Raw genomic sequence first — 19007 nt, forward strand, 5'->3', positions numbered from 1 at the left:
GATGTGATTCGTCAGATTATAAAATTATTTTTATTATAAAATAGATCTAACAGATCAGATAAAATCATATTAATTTTTAAAATTATTTTTGTGTAAATTTTTTATGGATGTAACATTCCTCTTTTCTTTTTCATTCTGTTTCTCTTTATTCCTTCCTCCTAAGCCTAGCTAGACAACTAATTAACTTTCCCTCCAGCTAGCCTTTATTTATTCTTTCCTTCCGGACAATTTCGTAACAATATTATTGAATTAATAGACTAATTAAGCATGCATATTCTTATATATATTCCTTCTTCTTGTCTTCCTTTGTTGTTTGATCTCTGTGTTTCCAGTCAAGTACAATGCGTGCAGCATGCATGCACTCACAAGGGATCCACTCCCGCCAGACGCCAGTACTCGTTTGTATCAAAATAAGAACTACTTTTCGGGAAGTGAATATTTGCCAAAATTGGAAACACAGAGATAAGAAAAAGTGAGGACAATGAGCATGAGTTCTTATCAAGGAGTGTGTAGCCCGAGAGAGTGTCGACCGATAAGGCCATTTCGCCCTTTTTTTCTTTTTTTTTTATACATATTTTTATATTCTTAAACATTTAAAAAAAATTCACAACATCATTAAAAAATACTTTATTTCCTTAATCACTAAATAAAAAAGATGAGAAAAGTATCGAGAAAATGTCTCGAAACAACTTCTCGATGGACCAAGCATTTTCCTCTTATAAATTGATATTACATATTTAATTTGGTTATTGTCCGGTTGCCCGGATACGTGTAACACATGATGGTCGGCCGATTTCAACCATTAGTTATCAGTTGCCTTGTGGTTGTAATAAGTGGAGTGGAACCCATTAAATTGGGAAGAGCCCTAATTAATTATTCAGTTGTCTTGTTGCTCTAATACGTTGAAACCAAGATTACACTGAAAGATCATAGATTGATCGAAAATAAGAGTAATATCTAATAATAATGAGTTTCAATTAAAAAAATTATCGTGGCTGCATTACCAAAGTACTCCAAAAACATGACAAATCTTAGTAGTTTGATAGCTCTATATGTTAGAAAACATTACTCTATTTACTAATTTGAAAAACAATTAATGTTGATATCATGATTTTATATTTTTTGTTAACTAAATCAGGAAAATACTATGATGGTTTCGTATTTTGGACTTAAATATCTGCATGATGAAGAGAGTTCTTAATTAATTAAATATCTTCTTTCAATTAATCAGTCATCCTCAACAAAATAAATAAATAAATAACCATCTCACTCTCTGTATTAATAAAATATCTTTTTTTTTTAAATCTACTTTTTATGCATATTTTATTTTTTTTTAAATACATTTCTATTTTCATTTTCATAATTTCCAATAATCTATACATCAAAATATATAAAACTCGTCTATGAACCTAAATTAACTTCATTTTCTATGGGAGGTATACGCTTCAAAAAAAAAATTAGGCTCACTATAAACTCCAAAAGAGTACTGGTGATCAAGCCAATACATAAACTTGTGTAAGAAATTAATACAGGCAAACATGCTCTCTCAATTTAGGGAAGGGAGTAAAGCCGCAGTACAGCGAATATTCAGGAAAGAAAGAACCTCCCCACCCTAAAGAAAACATAACTCATTTACATCTAATACAAGGCAAACATGCTCTCTCAATCACTATCAATAATCCATTGCTCTCTGGGAAGATCCAGCCAAGTGACATAGTCACCAGTAGCACCACTTCAATCTCCCAATTTGGCTAAGGGGTAAGAAATTTACTGCTTGATTAATCTCTCTGAATATATTTCCAAAAGCATAATCATCGACACAGATATCAGCACTATTTACTCTCAAAACTCTATATCAGCCCAATGAACGTCTCCATTTCCAATTGTATAGAGGAGTTCTGTAAAGGGTAGATAACATTAGTGACAACATCTGCATAATTTGAGTTGAGTAGAAGTAAAGGAGAGCTGAAGGAGCATCATACATCATATCACGTTAAAAAACCTTAAAATGGTTGCCTTTTCACAGTATCTGTGCAGCTATACTCTCTCCTCTACGTCCACTGGTGGACATTGCAGAGGTGTTTTTATGGCTTATGGCTGTTCGTACCATCTTATGGTTTTCCAGCTATTAAAGGTTATCTTATGGCTTTCCAGATCTTCTTTTGGTATTTTTGAAGTAGGATTTCCTTGTGTTTGGCTAGGGTAATTGCTGAATTAGTCACTAATATATAAACTGAAATGGATTGGTGCTGTGATTGCAAGATGGTTCAGATGAAATTCAAGAAGTTAGCAAAGGATGACTAATGCAGATTGAATAGTAGCACATACCTTGTCATTTCTCAACCCAAGATTCAATCCATTTGTCAAGTACGAGTGAGTCAATTAATCTGGCATCTATGCTTGATTGAAGGCACTTGATTCACTTGATCGGATTGATGACCGTGTTTGGGTTGAACTGTCCTCAATATCTACTTGTTTATATGATGATGATGATGATGCTGATGATGATGATAAGAAAGGCTTGGAAGGCATTTGTAAGCAGTCAACTTCTCCTTCAAGCATTTCTACCACTTTAGTCATAGAAGGACGAGTATTAGGATTCATCTGTATACACCATAATGCAACTATGATCATGTTTTTGCCTATTTTTTTGTCCTCTTCCTTGGTACCTTCCAGTTCTACATCCTTTCCATTGCAGAACTGATCATAAGCCCAAGTAGGGAAGTAAGTTTGACTTGAATGCTCTGCAAAAGTATTCAAGTTCTTTCTTCTACTAGCCATTTCCATCAATAACATTCCAAAACTATAAACATCAGCTTTGTATGAAATGCCTCCAATGTTTTTGTAGTACAACTCAGGAGCCATGTATCCTAATGTCCCTCTTGCAGAAGTCAAAGAAACAATGTTGTCATCTGCTGGATACAATTTTGCAAGGCCAAAATCAGAAACTTTGGGCGTAAAATTCTCATCTAAGAGAATGTTGTGAGGCTTGATATCAAAATGCAAGATCTGCATATCACAACCTCGATGTAAATAGTCAATCCCGCGAGCCACTCCTAGAGCAACATCAAGTATTTTCTCATAGCTCAGGAGGATACTTCCTTGTGAAAAAATATATTTATTGAGAGACCCATTAGACATGAACTCGTATAAAAGAGCCCGCTTTGATCTTTCAACACAAAAACCAATGAGTTTCACTACATTAACATGGTGAATCCTTCCAATTGTTGCAACCTCGTTGATAAAATCCTGACCATTAGCATTGGATTTACTTAACATCTTTACAGCTACAATTTGACCACTTCGAAGTGTTCCTTTAAATACAGTACCAAAGCCTCCTTCACCTAATTCTTCCTTGAAACTTTTGGTCATCTTACAAATTTCTGAATAAGAGTACCTTATTGGCATGAGGTTATTTTGACTTTGTAGAAATTCTTCAATGGTGTCATACATTGACAAATGTCTCATATGCCATTTATAAATCAAAAATGCAATCACGAATGGAGTCCAGAACATACTTTTTGCTGCAAGGTACATTCCCACGGAGGAACACCAAAACAAGATTATAAGAGATACAAATATGGTAACTCACTAGTGCAAAAGAATGACATTTTCTTATTATATAGTTACAGTTCAATTAATTTCCTTCCAAGGTCATGCTAATAAAGCACAGAGTTTTTATACTTTCAAGTAATTGTAACAATATTTTAGTAGTGTCCGCTACTTTAAAAAAAATTGAATGAGAGAATAGAATCTTACCAGTATCAATGCTCGTTATCAACAATAATCTGATTAAAGAAACTGTAGTATATATGAAAAAAAACAAATTAGTTACTTAATTAGGAAAGCGATAAAAATATTTTGAAAAGTTTAAAATCTAATAAAATTGCAGAAAAGAACTCTTCCTTTGGATCTTGCCTAAAAAGAAAAAAATTGCCATATAAATCTAGACTTTATATGTCTAGGCTAAGCTTGGATTCTATGCCTTCTCAACGTGCATGAGCTAACTTGTAATGAACAGGGGAGGAGAGTTTGGTTATTAAGGCTTGCAAACGAGCTTTCAATTAGGATATGATTGAACTAATGTAAAACAAACCTTTAAGTTTGAGAGCAACCCAAGCATGCAGTTATTTTTCTACTTGTCATTTTGCATTTCTATAACTCATCCAACTATTTGAGATAGAAATCTCACCTCTATATCCATACTTTGGTAGTATCTGATCATCGACTCTTTGTCCTGTTTTGGTAAAGAAAAGAATATCATAGTTTAAAATTAGAAACTTAAGAATGCATGGTATGTAGTTTTCATGCAAGTATTGTTAGCATTTCTGCATAAACATTCAAACTATTTCATACTGAATAAAACCAAGGGGAGATAGATTCTTACTGATCAAGTTCGGAGTTAGTCTGTTTATAATAGCTACAATATGAAAACGAAAAAGTTAGTAATCAATCTAAAAGGTGAATCAAAAGAATTGAGTCTATAGTGGCCTAATAAAATTGAATAACAACTTTGTGCTGGGGTCATCCTCAACCAGAAACAACTCTACAAGCCTCTGGACCTAATACATATGCTTGGGGTTGAAAAAATTTGTCCATTGAAAAGGTTTCAGTTAGGATATATATGATAGGTCTACAAACACAAGGTTGGGTCATGATAGAATTAAGGTGCAGACTTTCATAGAATACTGATAGCCTTTGTTACCATGGGAAAAAATGGGAGCAATTTCATAAGAAATTTGATGTTTTTTTATCCTTTCATGCATTTTACTCATTGTTTCTGAGACCCAAACAAAAATCCTAAAAGTTTGAGATTGGCCCAATGCTCAGGCACAAAGTTGTTATTCCTCTACTTGTATGTAATTATTAGTCAAAGTTCATTCAATTTTATTTCATTGTGACATTCTATCATATATGAATCAAACAACTTTTTGAGACAGATAGTCAGAGACCTTACTTGTTAGTGCACCAAGGATTCCTGTATCGACCAAAACAAACATAAAAACAATAAAAATAAAGTCAGCATTGGAACCTTATAAATAAAAATCAACTCATCGCCATATGCTAAACTGCAATGAATATCTTACTACATTGGTGTGTGAGGTATAGATGAATTTCTAGTGAGTGGGAAACCCAAGAATTCAGAAATGAAAGAAATAAAACAATGGTGAGCACGTTAGATGTTTGATTAGAAATTTCAAGTGTCACGTAATTTTAATTACTCTGCCTTCTCTAACGCACCATTTTGAGAATGGCACTGAACAACGCCCGAGTCACTGAGGGAACAACGTTCGCCATTGTTGCAGCCACAGTTTTGTGCGAATGACAACTCAAAACCATATTCCACCAATTCATTGTGGAAGTCTGTACAGGAAAATTTTCTTGGGACGGCCTGATATGAAAGTGGCGACGATGACAGAGTCATTATCTGCTCTACTTGGCACAAGTCCGCCACATACTCTGCTTTGATCGCGTTGAGAAATAGAACGTATCTATACCTCTTGGAATGGGACAAAGAAGAGTTGGAAGAGTATGATCCGTTATCAGAACGGTTGAAACGTTCAAATAATCAGTAGAATTCACTGGCTTTTCACACTTCAAGAAAACCACATTGGCTGACAAAAGCCTGACTTCATCGTAGCCTAAATAGTGTGGAACACTTGAGACGTATGGAACCTTTAAACTGAAATTTGTCAGACTTAAAAAATAACGAGGGATGAAGGAGTAGTTATCTTCTAGATTAATGCCAGGGTCAACAACTCGGATTGTGAGGTTGTTGTAATCGATTGCCTTGACGTAGTATATTCCAGAAAATAAGTACAGCAACGTCTGGTTGTTCTCGCATGACAGGCTATATTTTGGGTCCCCACAATTTGGTGGATCGCCTTGTAATCGAAACGGATGGCTTATGTTGTGGATATTGCCGCAGGAAGAAGGAACACAGTCCTGACTTGTATCCTTGGCAAAGCAAGTTTGATGGAGTAGGAGCACAAAAACAATCAGAGCCGCAAATCCTGCAGGAAAGGGCATTCCTCCTGCCATTGAAAGCGAGAATCAAAGAGAAGAGAGTATTATGAGTGATTGGATACAGATTACAGAGCTGTGGACAAAGATGAGAGAATGTATATATATTAGGGAGAAGCACCTGCGCATCCGATGAAAATTTTTTGACGTTTCCACGCGCAGAGGTGGAGACACATTGTCAGGTGAGTTTTGACTCTGAATAATTCCGTAATATACTGAAACAAGTTCGAAAATTCAGCAACTTATTTCGATAAGCTACGTATTTGACAAGTCGACCATTCACAGTTTCCCACGTTCGGAAATTCAGCAACTTTGTTTGTTCTGCAATCACTTTTTTTTAATTGAAATTAGCCATTCGAGAAGTTACACATTTGACAATTCAGCAACTTACGCAGACAGGTCGTAGCCGTGTTAGGACTAAGAACTAGCTTGGTTGAATTATAGTCTTTGTCTATCTTTTGAAAAAGAAAACTTCATTTCACCCGCAGAATTGAGCCTACTCGTACTCCATCTGTCAACCCCAGTAAGATTATGTGATTTTTCCTCTTAAAAAGAGGCTCCGGAAAGCTTCAAGAAAACAGAGAAATATTTGGCTTAGAAATGGCAAGCTCCTTCTTCTTCTTCTTCTTCTTCTTCTTCTTCCTGGCTTCCATCGTAGATGTCGGACAAAGCCAAAATGGGTGTCCTGAATTACGGTGTGGAGGACAAGGCCCAGCCGTCCGATTTCCTTTCCGGCTTAAAGACCGCCACCCAGACCACTGTGGCTTTCCTGGGTTTCTTCTATCCTGCACTGGTACCAACGAAACGGTACTCGAGCTGCCCATTTCTGTAAAGCTCTTTGTCAAAAAGATAGACTACAAATCTCAGGTAGTTAAAGTACAGGACCCAAATTATTGCTTTCTAAGGCAACTTCAGGGACTCGATTTGTCTTCCTCGGATTTCCAATTCCAAGAAAGAAATCTTCAGTCTTTTGCCCTATTTAATTGTTCCCAAACAAAAACAGAAGATGAGCGTCGGATCTCTTGTCTTAGTGGCCCTAGCCACCAAGTTTATGCCGTGCTTAATGGTGAACTCATTACCGACTTGGTCGAGTCATCATCTTGTACAAAGATGTATAGTCTTCCATCAATTCTATCTGATTTAGTATTCGGTGATGATAACACTCGTCACTTTAAGTGGTCTATACCAGACTGCCGATACTGTGACGTGGAAGGCAAGAATTGCAAATTGAAGAATACGGCCACGGGCACGAGCACTCGGTCAGAGATTGTGTGCGTCCCCAAACACCCTAAAGGTATCTTCTTCTATACGAGTTGAATCAAAAATTCAAACTTTGCACAGCTTTCAAACTTTTATAAATCAAAGATAGATGGAATACAAAAAAACTGTGTTCACAAGATGCAACTTTTCAACCAAAAAGACCAGAAATTTTCTGGGCAAAGAATTCTTTTTTGTTTTCTCACAAGAATAAAGAGAAGCTTATTATGTTAAAATCCTTCGCAGGTGCATTAACGAAAAAAGTGATTACTGGTAAGTTGTTTGTTTCCCATTTGAGATTTTCATTTTTTGAGACAAATGGAAGTTCTTGACCCACGATTGTTTACAGTGCAGGTGTCATCCTAGGTTCATTTCTGTTAGCATTAGCTGTGTTTGCTCTCTACCGTTTCTATAGTTATGATAAAATAGAGAGAGAATATCGAGTGAAGATCGAAATGTTTTTGGAGGACTACAGAAATTTCAAACCAACAAGATACTCATATGCTGATATTAAAAGGATTACAAATCAACTTACTGAAAAATTGGGTGAAGGAGCCTACGGAACAGTCTTCAAAGGAAAGCTTTCTGATGAAATCCAAGTTGCGGTAAAGATCTTGAGCACTTCCAAAGGAAATGGAGAAGAATTCATAAACGAAGTGAGAACAATCGGTACGATTCACCATGTTAATGTGGTTCGTTTGATTGGCTTTTGCGCTGATGGATTTAGAAGAGCTCTAGTTTACGAGTTCTTACCGAATGGCTCGTTAGAGAAGTTCATATCTTCCCCGGATGCCAAAAACAATTTCCTTGGTTGGGCAAAGTTGCAAAATATTGCTCTTGGCATAGCAAGAGGTATTGAATATCTGCACCAAGGTTGTGATCAACGAATCCTCCATTTTGATATCAAACCTAGTAATGTTTTATTAGATCAAAACTTCAATCCAAAAATCTCTGATTTTGGTCTCGCCAAGTTATGTTCTAAGGATCAAAGTATGGTGTCTATGACCACCGCCAAAGGAACCATAGGTTATATTGCACCCGAAGTGTTCTCCAGAAATTTTGGAAACGTGTCTTATAAAGCAGATGTTTATAGCTTTGGAATATTGTTGCTTGAAATGGTTGGAGGCAAGAAAGTTGTTGATGTTACAAAGGAGAACACTGGCCAAATTTACTTTCCGGAGTGGATCTACAATCTCTTAGAACAAAAAGAAGACTTGCAAATTTTTATTGAAGATATTGGTGGAGATGCTAAAATTGCGAAGAAACTTGCAATTGTGGGACTTTGGTGTATTCAATGGCATCCGATTGATCGTCCCGCGATGAAAGTTGTGATTCAAATGTTAGGAGGAGGAGGAGACGAGTTGAACATGCCCCCTAATCCCTTTACCTTCAAGGATCCTATAGAAATCAATGCAAGGATGCCTACAAAATATTTAAGCCAAGGGTTAGAAGTCATCCCAGAATCAGAGGTAAACTGAAAGTTTGCTATGAAGAAATTTAAATCGTGTCATTCTCGAGCATTGTTGCTATTAATTTTGTAATCATTATAGGGGATTCATGAGCAACACAAGCACAAGCCTGTGTTGGCGGTGTGCTTGGAAATTAATCTCATTTCACATGGCACTCATTGTGCCACTTTCTTTTTTCGTTTATTTTCCAGTTACGTGCTGCCCTAGACCTGGACTCTGGCACTGACCTCTTACTCTTAGCATTTTTAAGTAATTCTGGGTTGTCAAACTTACTCTCACAAGGCTTGTCCAATTCAAAATTTCAAAGGTTTGATTTATTTGCTATATGTATTTTTATGAAGTTTGATGCTTCGAATCTATGCATTGGATAACTTTCTGAATCCATGAAAAAAAAAATTGTAAAAACTCAATATACAACATAATATACACAGACCTCCTACAGTCGATTAATGACTTTTCTACCATAGTGTGATTCCAATAATTTCTGTGTCTCCACCCGGTAGAATTCACATGATACAACAAAACAAACATATAAATCACTAGGGGTTAGATACCTATTGTTCTTCGGAAGTAAAATCAGGTTCTGCTGGTTTCTGAAGCATTATGGGCGGAATTCTCTCGGGAACCCTTGCTTTCCGTGTACTATTGCGCCGCAACAAGCGAAGCGCATTAGCAGCAAACCGCGAGGCATAAATGGTGGCACCCAAACTTGGCGAGCTCCCACCAGCCTTCACCAATGCATCTTGCAATCTATTCTCCTCTTCCCGAAGAGACTCTTCAAGCTTCTTCTTGTTATAGCGGCGCCAGGCTGCCTGTATGAAACAAGCCGCCCAAGTCCTCCATTGTTGAGAGTAGAATCTGAAAGTATGGCGAAGTTGCTTGCTATGAAGCCGACGGAACTGAGAGGCTACAAATTTCAAATCGTCGGCTTTTAGAGCGAAGGCTTCAACTTCGGTGAGGGCTCGGACAGTTCTTGTTGAGATGGGTAAATTGGATGAGGATTGGGGATCCAGAGCCCAAGTAAGAAGTTCTTCTCCACAGAAATCACCGGCCTTGAGATATTCAGAGTTGAAGAATCCAGTTCTTCCACCATTGGTGGTCATGGTCAGTAGCTTGCCTCGCATGATGAAGAGCATCTCATCAACTGGATCTCCCTCCCGAACAATGTAGCTTTTCTCTGTGTAGAGAACCGGCTTAAGACGGTCACACATTGCATCCAACAATTGTTCATCCATCTTTTCAAACATTGGCACCTTAAATACATCCCAAAAACAATGAATGAGAATCGATCCTAGATTGAGCAATTTCTGAGAGCATAGTAATTCAACTTAAAAAAAGAGGTAGACAACATCTTATGGCCTTTCTGTTGGAATCCCAGTTTAAACGATTGGCTTGTTACTCGGGTAATATGACATACAACAAAATTTAGTGAGGTGGAGAAACTCACTCTCATGAGCAGAGCCAAGCAGAGATGGCGCTTTATGTCCCTTCTGAGGTCCTTGGGAAGATTACGGATCAAATTATCTTCATCAACACCTCTAGTTTCTTGCCATTTGTATTGTTCATACCTCCTAATCCGCTCTCTCAGATCTTCAGGGAGTAATCTGTGTGACATCCACTGTTCGGCATCTCGTCTTTTGACTCTCATCTCCTCCAATCTTGTAGTAGTGGATTGCAAGTATGTCTGTTTCAAAACAAGTTGAATTCATCATAAAATGAAATATATGGGCCTCAAACAAGTTAATTCTTGAGTTTTACGCTATTAAGCTCAAACAACCTAAAAGTGTGCTTAATCTTACAACTCAAACCACTCCATAACGGTCATTCAACAAATCCAAATGGATGCCACATCAAAGAATGCATCAGCAATTTTGGGGTAGAAGTCCGTCAGAATGTACCCATAAGATGAATGACCCATACAATCAACACTCGAGCATTCAACTTTAAATTCTGGAACTCAAACAGAAAGCTCACAAACACTTGTTCTAACAAAAAATAAAACTCATTTATATTTATAATTTTTTGAAATTCTATTTATAACCTAATTATGAAGTTATTTAAATGTGACATTATTCTATTACTCATTGTAATAAATAATATATGGACAAAGAAGAAGCGTTATAGAGGAAATAACACGAACTGTCTTAAGTCTCGTTTGGTTACACAAACCATCTCATCTCATCTAATCATTACAATTTTCCCAAACTCCCACACAAAATACAATAAACAATTCAACTTTTTCAAATCTCCAAAACAAAAATTATATTAAAAAATTATATTCTAACAATATTTTATTCAATTTTCATCTTTCATCTCATCTATATAACCAAACGAGGCTTTAGTCTTTTAAACTTCCAACAAGGATTTAATTATATGACCATTCAAATTATTTTCATTTAAATGACCAAACTCAGTCATTTAATGCAGGAGTGAATGACATGGCTCAAGCAAAGCTCCTGCTTTGAAAATTATAAATGTTAAATAGTTCCTTATTGCTATTCTATCCTTTAAAGAGGAGAGTCACTTTCAGAGCTATATATTAAAACTGGCCTAGTACCAACCTGCATATTCCCGATCAAAAATGAGAACAATACCAAGCCAGAAATTGAAATGAAAACTGCAAAGCAGATTTCCCAGACATAGGTACTTGTTGATAGATTTTGACCAAGAGAACTGCAAAACAAATTGAGACAACAATTCATGAGTGCCCAACATAGAACATGTCAAGGGTACACATCATAGCAAGATGACAAAGTCTACATGAAATCTAATAAAATGCACGAGACAATGTGATAAAATCAGCTCTATACCTGAGGCTGAAATACAAGAAACGTAAATATCTACTCAAGAGGACTTGTTTACAGAAGCATAAAGCACAGTTATCGAACAAGATAAACTGCAAAGAATAGAAGTTTTATAAACAAATGATAATTTCAGAAGTGTACGGCAACTCCTCGAAATAGAACACTTCAAAAACTACACATTGTGATGAAATGAATGATGCAATACATCAGCAAACACGATAAAACCAGTTCTATATATGGGGCTGAAAATGCAAGAAAAAGGAACCAAGAATCAAAAAATGCCTCATTTACAGCCAAGCACCAATGGAGATCAAAAGTAAGGTTAACGTCACAAACAAAGTTCAATATTTCGTCATCAGATATATTCGTAGTCAGATCCCACATCTTTGTATTCCCATAGCCCCAAAAAAAAAAAATGAACAAAAAGGACCCACTCAGACCTACACTTCCATTTTCCAGAAATGATACTTATCCTTTCTTCTTCTGTTCACATCGAGTTCAGTCTACCTATAAACATGTTTTGCTTGTCCCAACTTAAACCCACTTGCCCTTTCGCTTATCCACTTATTGACAATTTTATTTCCATTTTCTGGAAATAATTTGTTCACACACGGGCGCGCTGATGCCAGGGATGACCTTCAAGGATAAATGACATATCACCCCCATTTGCAGCCATTAATTCCTTCCCATCCAATCAATTTGGTAAAATCTGATCGAATAAACCAGTTAAGTGACCATAATATATGTCATTCAGCACAAAAGAACAAGAAAGAGCCAATAAAAATAAGACTTCATCCGGCTTCCGGCCCGGTTTTGGGGTTTCAAAACCAGGCCGGAACCCAGGCTGGGTTAACCCAGGTTGGAACCTGGATGGAAACTGGGTTTTAAAAACCCGGAACCCGGGTTCCGGTTTGTACGCAGTTTTTTTTTTTAAATCAAAGCCTACATGTTATGAATATTTTTTCATGAAAAAAATGTTGATGCAGCATTCAAACTCTATTTATTTAATTTTTTAAACTAAAATTGTTTATAAAATAATATTACACTATTTATATGAAAAGCACGTATTACATTACAAAGCACATCATTCCCATAATCAAAAGCTCAATCCAGATCTTCTAAAGGGAAGTGCAGCATTGCAGACTCCAACAGGATATACTCAACCTTGAGTTCAATGGTAAAATCTACAGGAATGACTTTATGCAACTCTTCAGGAGGCACAGATGGAATATAGGGCCGGATGCCCAATTTGGTCAAATACTCGATAAAAATAATCTCATATGCAGGTCTTGGGATGGCCATGTTCAGTTTAGGTATATTATCTGCCTTTCACGTTTGTGTATATATATATATATATATATATACACATATTTATATATGTATATATGCATTTGTCATCTATTTTTTATACAAACTTTGCCGTGTCCATGCTTCTGTACAAACAAACTTCACAAAGAATATTTTGAGTTGAACACTGCTACACCAACAAGGCTATTTGAGTTTTTTTTTTTTTCCTTTTTTTTTCATGCATTTTTTAAAATCATTTAAACATTTAAAAAAAATTCACAACACCATTAAAAAAATATTTATTTAATCATTAAGTAAAAAAAAAAAAAAGGACAATCGGGACCCATTGTCGAGACCCACAGCATCTTCCTTGAGTTTCTGTCCATTTAGTTGCAAAAAAAAAAAATCAAAACATTCAAACCAAGAAGGAAAATAAACAAATAAATAAACCAGGTTCCGGGTTTAAAACCCAGTACCCAGTCTGGGCCGGAACGGGTTCCCGATGAACAGGCCTAAATTAAAAGGATCTCACAATCCAAGGCTCCAAGCATGAATAAAGGAAAGTTTATGAGCAATGTAGCACCAGACATCGCACAAACACTATGTATAAACTACGGCCAGTTTGCTGGATGCTTTTTTATTCATTCAATGTCAAAAAACAAAACACTGAATGATAAGCATACCAAAGCATGTTTCTGTCATTATTAAAAATAAAACAAACAAAGAAAAGGTGATATTATTGCTGGCAACTAACTCAGCATAAAATAAATGTGATCCCATAGAAGCACACCTCAGATTTCGCAGGCCCCACCAAAAACAGTAAAACAACTTCTCTGGAAAATCCCTTGACTCCACTACACCAGACTGAAGAGCATCGAGGAATATTCCAAAATCAAAGTGTGTTGTATCAGGTTCCTTTACGGGACAAGATGTATTCAGTAAATTGTCCACCTCTAAAATATTACTATCACAGTGCAAAGAACTGTTTAAGCATGTGGAATTATCCCTACAGGCTTGTTGCCAGCAGATGGTTTCTCGCTCTATGGAGAACAAGTACCAAAAGGCTCCAAGTACCTAAAACAACAGAAAAAACGTAATAGTCATAAATATATATATATATATAAGAGAGACAATGGCACATCAATTTATTGTAATTTTTAGCTACACATCAAAAAAAATTTAGCAGTAAAATGCAAGAAAAGTTCTCTAGCTCACGGTGCATTTTGCAAGTTCAGTGGTGGGGAACTCTCAAAAAGAAGAGGTCGGGCAAATTCATATTAAATCAAGACTTCTCCTGGGTTACTCTATAAATTTCTGACAATGGCACATAAATTAGTCTATGATCTTGAAAGAGTCCAAACTAGAGCTTGTCAAGCTGCAATGCTATTTACATTCTCTATTACATAGGACATTTTTCCTTGTTGACTACTAATATGTTAGGAAATTTTCAACACAACAACAGGTCAAAACCTGTAGGCCAACAGCTACAAAAAGGTATCCACCCCGATTTAAGTCAAGAGTGTTCATATTGAATAGTGCCTTTTGCTAGTGAAACTTATATCAGATATAAGTTCCTTTCTTTTCAATTCACTTTCCTAGGTACACATTCTCGCATACATACATATATGTTGTAGTATCCAAAATCCTAATCTAGAACTGCTCATAAAAAAACTGGCTTAATTATCTTCAAATCTTCAAGCTTACATGATAATCATGCTTGCAAATAGTACTACAAATTGACTAATCTGACTCCTAAATAAATGTGCACAAGTTCCTGCTGCACTGAAATCCACATGATCTTGTCTCTCTGCATCTGATGGTCTAATAGCCTTCTACAACTTAAAAGGGCTACTGCACTCTATTTAACAATAAAACTCTAACGAGTCAAAACCAAACACCATATCTACATCTAACGAAATTTTATGGGTAGAACTACATGTTTTTCTTATTGGCACCAAGTGTCTATAGAACAAAGTCTCGACTAATCCTAGGGGTTCACAGGCCCTCAGCAAGGAGTCTCCCACAAGTGCACCTCGGGTAATTCAAGGGGAAATATGGCCCTTAAAAATTGTTTACAAACAAGGGTTCGAACCTTAGACCTAGAAGGAGCATGCCATCAAGACCAAGGCTCTTACCACTTGAGCTAACCCATGGAGGTTACATTTTAAGAAGATGATCAACATTAAGAAGCAAAAGCAGCACACATGGACATATGACAGCTATACAATGAACCCACATAAAGATAAATTTTTTTTATAGGTAAACATAAACATAGAGATAAATTTTCCAAACAAATATATATTTTTAAAGAAAAATGTAGTTTCACCTAAGTACCAATAAAACAAACCAGGCCATTTAATGAAACTTACATGGCTAGCAAGCATGTAAAGAAGGAGATTGAATGCAGCTCCAGCCCATGCAGTTTGTGTGAGTATGCCAGAAGTCCTTGTAACTTCTTTATATAATGGATAGATTCGAAGAAACCTCGGTAGATATTGGAAGAAAACAACAAATTTTAACCAGTTCTTCGTATTCAACGATTCTGAGCCTCCCATTTTCGGAACGATAATTAAAATCACCACCTGAGCATATCACAGCATGTTAAAAGTCAGCAATTTTTTTACACAACTTTTCCAAACCATTCTTCACAGTAGAGAGAAAATATATCTAATTTGGGCAGTTGAATTCAACTGCAGACTCGTGCTTTAACATAAGAGAAGGTCAACAAGGACTCTGCACTGATTTTTGGTCCTGCTACAAGAATTTTATGTAACAAAAGTTCCACATGAGAGGACAAACATAAAAACTTTAGAATAGGCACCAAGTCAAGTTTAACTGCATTAAGTACCCATATGAAGACCAGGGTAAATAAAGGCACTAAACAAACTTCCTGTGCATGTTAAATTTAAATTTTTGCTTGCACGGATACAAGCTGCTCAACCAATGTCACTAGTTGAGTAATACGCAATCAAATATAGGAATTGCATAGAATATAATCCCTTTGCAAGTTAACCAATGAAATAACCCCAAGAAGTAAAAAAATTTGGCCTGCGAAGACTTTCCCTTACCTGTGGGAGCGGAAGGACGGCAAGAATGTCAATTAAGAAGTATGATGACAGATACCTCCGTGCTATTGCCCAAGCATCTTCAACTAAAACACCTCTTCCAAATACACGAGAAGATGGAGCAATAAAACCAGTTCGAAATTGAAAAATAATATGAATTATATAAAATATATCCGTGAAAGAACGCAAGATAATAGCTGTAGTCTCCATTTTCTTGTCCAACTCAAGGCACTTCTGGGCATCATTGATCACAGGGACATAAAAGAACAAGGGATCCAGTGAAACTGCAATCACACATGAGAGCACAAATATCTTATTCCACTTTTGTAGAAATGTACCCTGCGGATCAAGAATTTTCTTCCTTGAACCTGAGCCTTGAGTAACAGCACTATTAAATGAATAAGATTTCAACGATTTTTTAATCCTGTTTATCCTATCTGAACTAGATTCAAAGCTTCTTTGAAACTTTTCTGAAACCAAGCTTAATGCCATTCTGATTCTTCCTGGATGTATTTCATAATTTTTAGAATATTGCCCCTCAGTAGTTTTCTCTGACTTCCAATCCTGAAACCTGTTCCAAATATGGTAAGTGACATCAAAATCCTTCCTATGACTCTATGCCCCATTTAAGAGGAACGTGAAAAGGGAACCCAACAAAAATATGAAAAATATACATTAAAGTTGCCAAAGAAATTGGAAAGCATCTCAAAATCAAAGCACGATGCTAACCATAAAACCCAAACTTTATAGTGGTGGTGGGGAATGATATCTCATGTGTCAGTTTTGTAGCATTGATGGTGGGTGTGGTGGCAAAGAAATCAGAAGAAGACAAGGCAGCAACAACATTCATGGAACAATATTATCACATATGGTAAATAGGAGGTTTGAATCAGTGTAGTTATTCTGGCCGTGGAAGCACTCACCATGGCTACATATCCAAGATATTAATATCAAAGGTGGCAGGGTGGTTTCCATATCAGAAGTAATGGATAGAATTGGTAGCATGCAAACATGGTGGTGGCTATGATAGGTATGCGTGAGTGACAAACTTAAACTTTTTTGCTTTTAGCTAAAAAATCAATAATCCACAAATTTATTTCTGAAAAGTACCATCAGGTGGAAATAACAGATTCTAATCCGGTTGATTCCAAAAGCAAAAGAAGTGCACACAACAAGCTAAAAATTGCACCTTAAACTCAAGCATATAATTACTAAGCACCATAAATTGCGTTAAACTAACCTCACACCTTAAACTCAAGCTTATAATTACTATGCACAAAAAATTGAGTTAAACTAACCTCACAAACTTCTCTTGCTGGTAGTTCATGACTATATCTTCTTGAAAACACAATTTTTCCGATGAAGAATCCACCCCTGAGAAATTTATCGATCCAAAAAACTACTTCATGCAACATGAAAAGTCTCAACGCCAAACCCTGATGGATAAAAGCATTCAAATTAATGAAATGGACTCAAAGCACATCCTCCACACATTGTACCCGACAATAAATGATTGTTCAAAAAACCAAATGGATCATAGAATTACTTAAGCACCGTAATTTACTAGAAATAATCCAAAGGTAGAATAACAATGAGGAAATTTTGGGTAAAAGCGACGACATGGTCGACATCAAAAGAGTGCGAATTTGCAGATATTTCCAATAACATCCCGTCCATGCCAAAAATATTTTCAAAAAGCGATATCCACTATAATCATCCAAAAACAATGGGTATGAAACTTAAAGCAGCGCACTTTTTTAATTAACCTTTTGGAAACAAAAAAACTAGTAAAAAAAAGCGAATCCTAAATTTTCGGGATTTTAAATTTCTAACAGTTTGTAAATAAATTTCAAGAGATTTGCAGGAGAGACTCGAAAATCAAACTTGAACAGAAAGACAAATGAAAATAACTTGGGTTCTGACAAAGTTAAAGGACGATCACTTGGAGGTTCTCAATTGGCAAAAGAAAACGACTATACAGAAAAAGTTTTTGACTAGGAAAAAACAAAAAAGAAACGCACCGAAGGAGAGACTAGGAGCGACTAGGAAATCAGGTTGTACATGAGTAGAACTCCATGGGCGATCAGCGCAAGAAGGGATATTTTTTCTACTTCGAAGAGAGAGAGAAGGAGAGAAAGTTCGCGGAAATTGGCGAGTCAGAGTACAGGTCACTCGGCGCAACGCGAGTATTGAGAAAGTCTACGCGACTCATGTGGGGCCTACTGAAGCGTTTCTATGTGATGCTACGTTTCTCTTCTGTACGGTGCGTTCAGTATGAGCGCGAGGATTTTTTTTGGGTCACCGTAAATACATACGAATTTGATGCTACGTTTCGCTTCAGTACGGTGTGTTCTTCTTCTTTTTTTTTTAAAAAAAAAAAAAAAACATATAATTCTCCATTTAAAAAAAAAAACATATAATTCTCCATTGATCAATAGCTCAATAACAAAGTCTAAATACAATGAGGAATTTCCTATATTTCCACAATACAATCAGAAATTGCTAATGTGTCCTTGCCTAAGGTGTGTGCAATTAAGTTGGCTTCTCTTGGCACGTGTTTGATGGAGCAGTTTTCATAACATTGTCGTTTCAACTAAATGTTTGGAACTAGCATTCCAAAGCAATTCAAGTCTTCCTCATGACCTTGGATAGTCATCGCAACTTGTTTTGAATGCTCATCCAGAATTATTCTTCTCAAATCCAACTCACTATCAAATATTATTGCTTGAAGAACTGCATAGGTTTCTGCTTGATGGAAAAACAGAGGAGTAAAGAAGTAAAAGTATTATGTATATATTTTTCTTGAAGATAATGTGCACACAGTGCCTATTTATACACAAAGAATGAGAATATTCTTTCTAACAAAATGGAAAACGTATACAATAAAAGTATTCTAGACTATTCCATAGCTTATGCGAGAATTGACTTATTTGTTGAGGACGTTGTGCTGGCTTCTTCATCTGTGGTATTATTTTTGATATACCCCTACGAGCCAAGTAGTCCTGGAAGTACTGTGAGGCTCGATCGAAGTAAACAAAATCTGGCAGTGGACAGTGGTTTGGTGAGAACATCTGCTATTTGATCTTTACTAAAGAGAAAAG

General features: G+C 36.2%; 4 protein-coding genes across 8 annotated transcripts; 1 reads left to right on the forward strand and 3 right to left on the reverse strand.

Annotated features, from left to right (window-relative positions):
* Window positions 1-1471: 1471 nt before the first annotated feature.
* On the reverse strand, window positions 1472-5425 carry LOC121254052 (rust resistance kinase Lr10-like). Of its 2 annotated transcripts, XM_041154019.1 has the most exons (7): window positions 5242-5425; window positions 4958-4978; window positions 4388-4420; window positions 4193-4237; window positions 3760-3801; window positions 2329-3539; window positions 1472-1898 (listed from the first exon to the last, which is right to left on the reverse strand). In XM_041154019.1, exons 1-6 carry the CDS (start codon window positions 5423-5425, stop codon window positions 2395-2397), a joined length of 1470 nt encoding a protein of 489 aa, XP_041009953.1. In that variant the 3' UTR covers window positions 1472-1898; window positions 2329-2394. The 2 variants fall into 2 exon arrangements, with proteins under 2 accessions (XP_041009953.1, XP_041009954.1); XM_041154020.1 differs by lacking the exons at window positions 4958-4978; window positions 5242-5425 and adding an exon at window positions 4513-4946.
* Window positions 5426-5433: 8 nt separating this feature from the next.
* Window positions 5434-7892, reverse strand: LOC121254053. Of its 2 annotated transcripts, none has more exons than XM_041154022.1 (2): window positions 7817-7892; window positions 5434-6035 (listed from the first exon to the last, which is right to left on the reverse strand). In XM_041154022.1, the coding sequence occupies exon 2, from the start codon at window positions 6028-6030 to the stop codon at window positions 5434-5436; it is 597 nt and encodes a 198-aa protein (XP_041009956.1). In that variant the 5' UTR covers window positions 6031-6035; window positions 7817-7892. The 2 variants fall into 2 exon arrangements, with proteins under 2 accessions (XP_041009956.1, XP_041009955.1); XM_041154021.1 differs by lacking the exon at window positions 7817-7892 and adding an exon at window positions 6146-6314 and having other exon boundaries at window positions 5434-6014.
* Window positions 6625-8925, forward strand: LOC121254051 (rust resistance kinase Lr10-like). The gene is made up of 3 exons (XM_041154018.1): window positions 6625-7318; window positions 7528-7554; window positions 7636-8925. The coding sequence occupies exons 1-3, from the start codon at window positions 6625-6627 to the stop codon at window positions 8757-8759; spliced, it is 1845 nt and encodes a 614-aa protein (XP_041009952.1). The 3' UTR covers window positions 8760-8925.
* Window positions 8354-18089, reverse strand: LOC121254050 (cyclic nucleotide-gated ion channel 1-like). 3 transcript variants are annotated; one of them, XM_041154017.1, is made up of 9 exons: window positions 17928-18089; window positions 17205-17342; window positions 15910-16477; window positions 15211-15423; window positions 13632-13915; window positions 11312-11423; window positions 10198-10434; window positions 9305-10003; window positions 8354-8703 (listed from the first exon to the last, which is right to left on the reverse strand). In XM_041154017.1, exons 2-8 carry the CDS (start codon window positions 17231-17233, stop codon window positions 9305-9307), a joined length of 2142 nt encoding a protein of 713 aa, XP_041009951.1. In that variant the 5' UTR covers window positions 17234-17342; window positions 17928-18089; the 3' UTR covers window positions 8354-8703. The 3 variants fall into 3 exon arrangements, with proteins under 3 accessions (XP_041009951.1, XP_041009949.1, XP_041009948.1); XM_041154015.1 differs by lacking the exon at window positions 8354-8703 and having other exon boundaries at window positions 9138-10003; window positions 17205-17280; XM_041154014.1 differs by lacking the exon at window positions 8354-8703 and having other exon boundaries at window positions 9138-10003; window positions 17928-18088.
* Window positions 18090-19007: the final 918 nt, after the last annotated feature.

This window comes from Juglans microcarpa x Juglans regia, chromosome 3D (assembly GCF_004785595.1).
Source record: "Juglans microcarpa x Juglans regia isolate MS1-56 chromosome 3D, Jm3101_v1.0, whole genome shotgun sequence".
NCBI classification, from domain to species: domain Eukaryota; kingdom Viridiplantae; phylum Streptophyta; class Magnoliopsida; order Fagales; family Juglandaceae; genus Juglans; species Juglans microcarpa x Juglans regia.

Excerpts from the sequence above, each read along its gene's own strand:
- LOC121254052 (XM_041154019.1), bottom strand. The coding sequence starts at position 5,425 with ATGACTCTGTCATCGTCGCCACTTTCATATCAGGCCGTCCCAAGAAAA. Across the intron at positions 4,238-4,387 it reads ACTAACTCCGAACTTGATCA|GACAAAGAGTCGATGATCAG; the intron begins GTAAGAATCTAT and ends TTACCAAAACAG. Across the intron at positions 3,802-4,192 it reads ACCAAAGTATGGATATAGAG|TTTCTTTAATCAGATTATTG; the intron begins GTGAGATTTCTA and ends TATATACTACAG.
- LOC121254053 (XM_041154021.1), bottom strand. The coding sequence starts at position 6,200 with ATGTGTCTCCACCTCTGCGCGTGGAAACGTCAAAAAATTTTCATCGGA. Across the intron at positions 6,015-6,145 it reads AATTTTCATCGGATGCGCAG|GATTTGCGGCTCTGATTGTT; the intron begins GTGCTTCTCCCT and ends CCTTTCCTGCAG.
- LOC121254051 (XM_041154018.1), top strand. The coding sequence starts at position 6,625 with ATGGCAAGCTCCTTCTTCTTCTTCTTCTTCTTCTTCTTCTTCCTGGCT. Across the intron at positions 7,319-7,527 it reads CGTCCCCAAACACCCTAAAG|GTGCATTAACGAAAAAAGTG; the intron begins GTATCTTCTTCT and ends AATCCTTCGCAG. Across the intron at positions 7,555-7,635 it reads AACGAAAAAAGTGATTACTG|GTGTCATCCTAGGTTCATTT; the intron begins GTAAGTTGTTTG and ends TTTACAGTGCAG.
- LOC121254050 (XM_041154017.1), bottom strand. The coding sequence starts at position 17,233 with ATGAACTACCAGCAAGAGAAGTTTGTGAG. Across the intron at positions 10,435-11,311 it reads TTTTGATCGGGAATATGCAG|ACATACTTGCAATCCACTAC; the intron begins GTTGGTACTAGG and ends GTTTTGAAACAG. Across the intron at positions 10,004-10,197 it reads GCTTGGCTCTGCTCATGAGA|GTGCCAATGTTTGAAAAGAT; the intron begins GTGAGTTTCTCC and ends GATGTATTTAAG.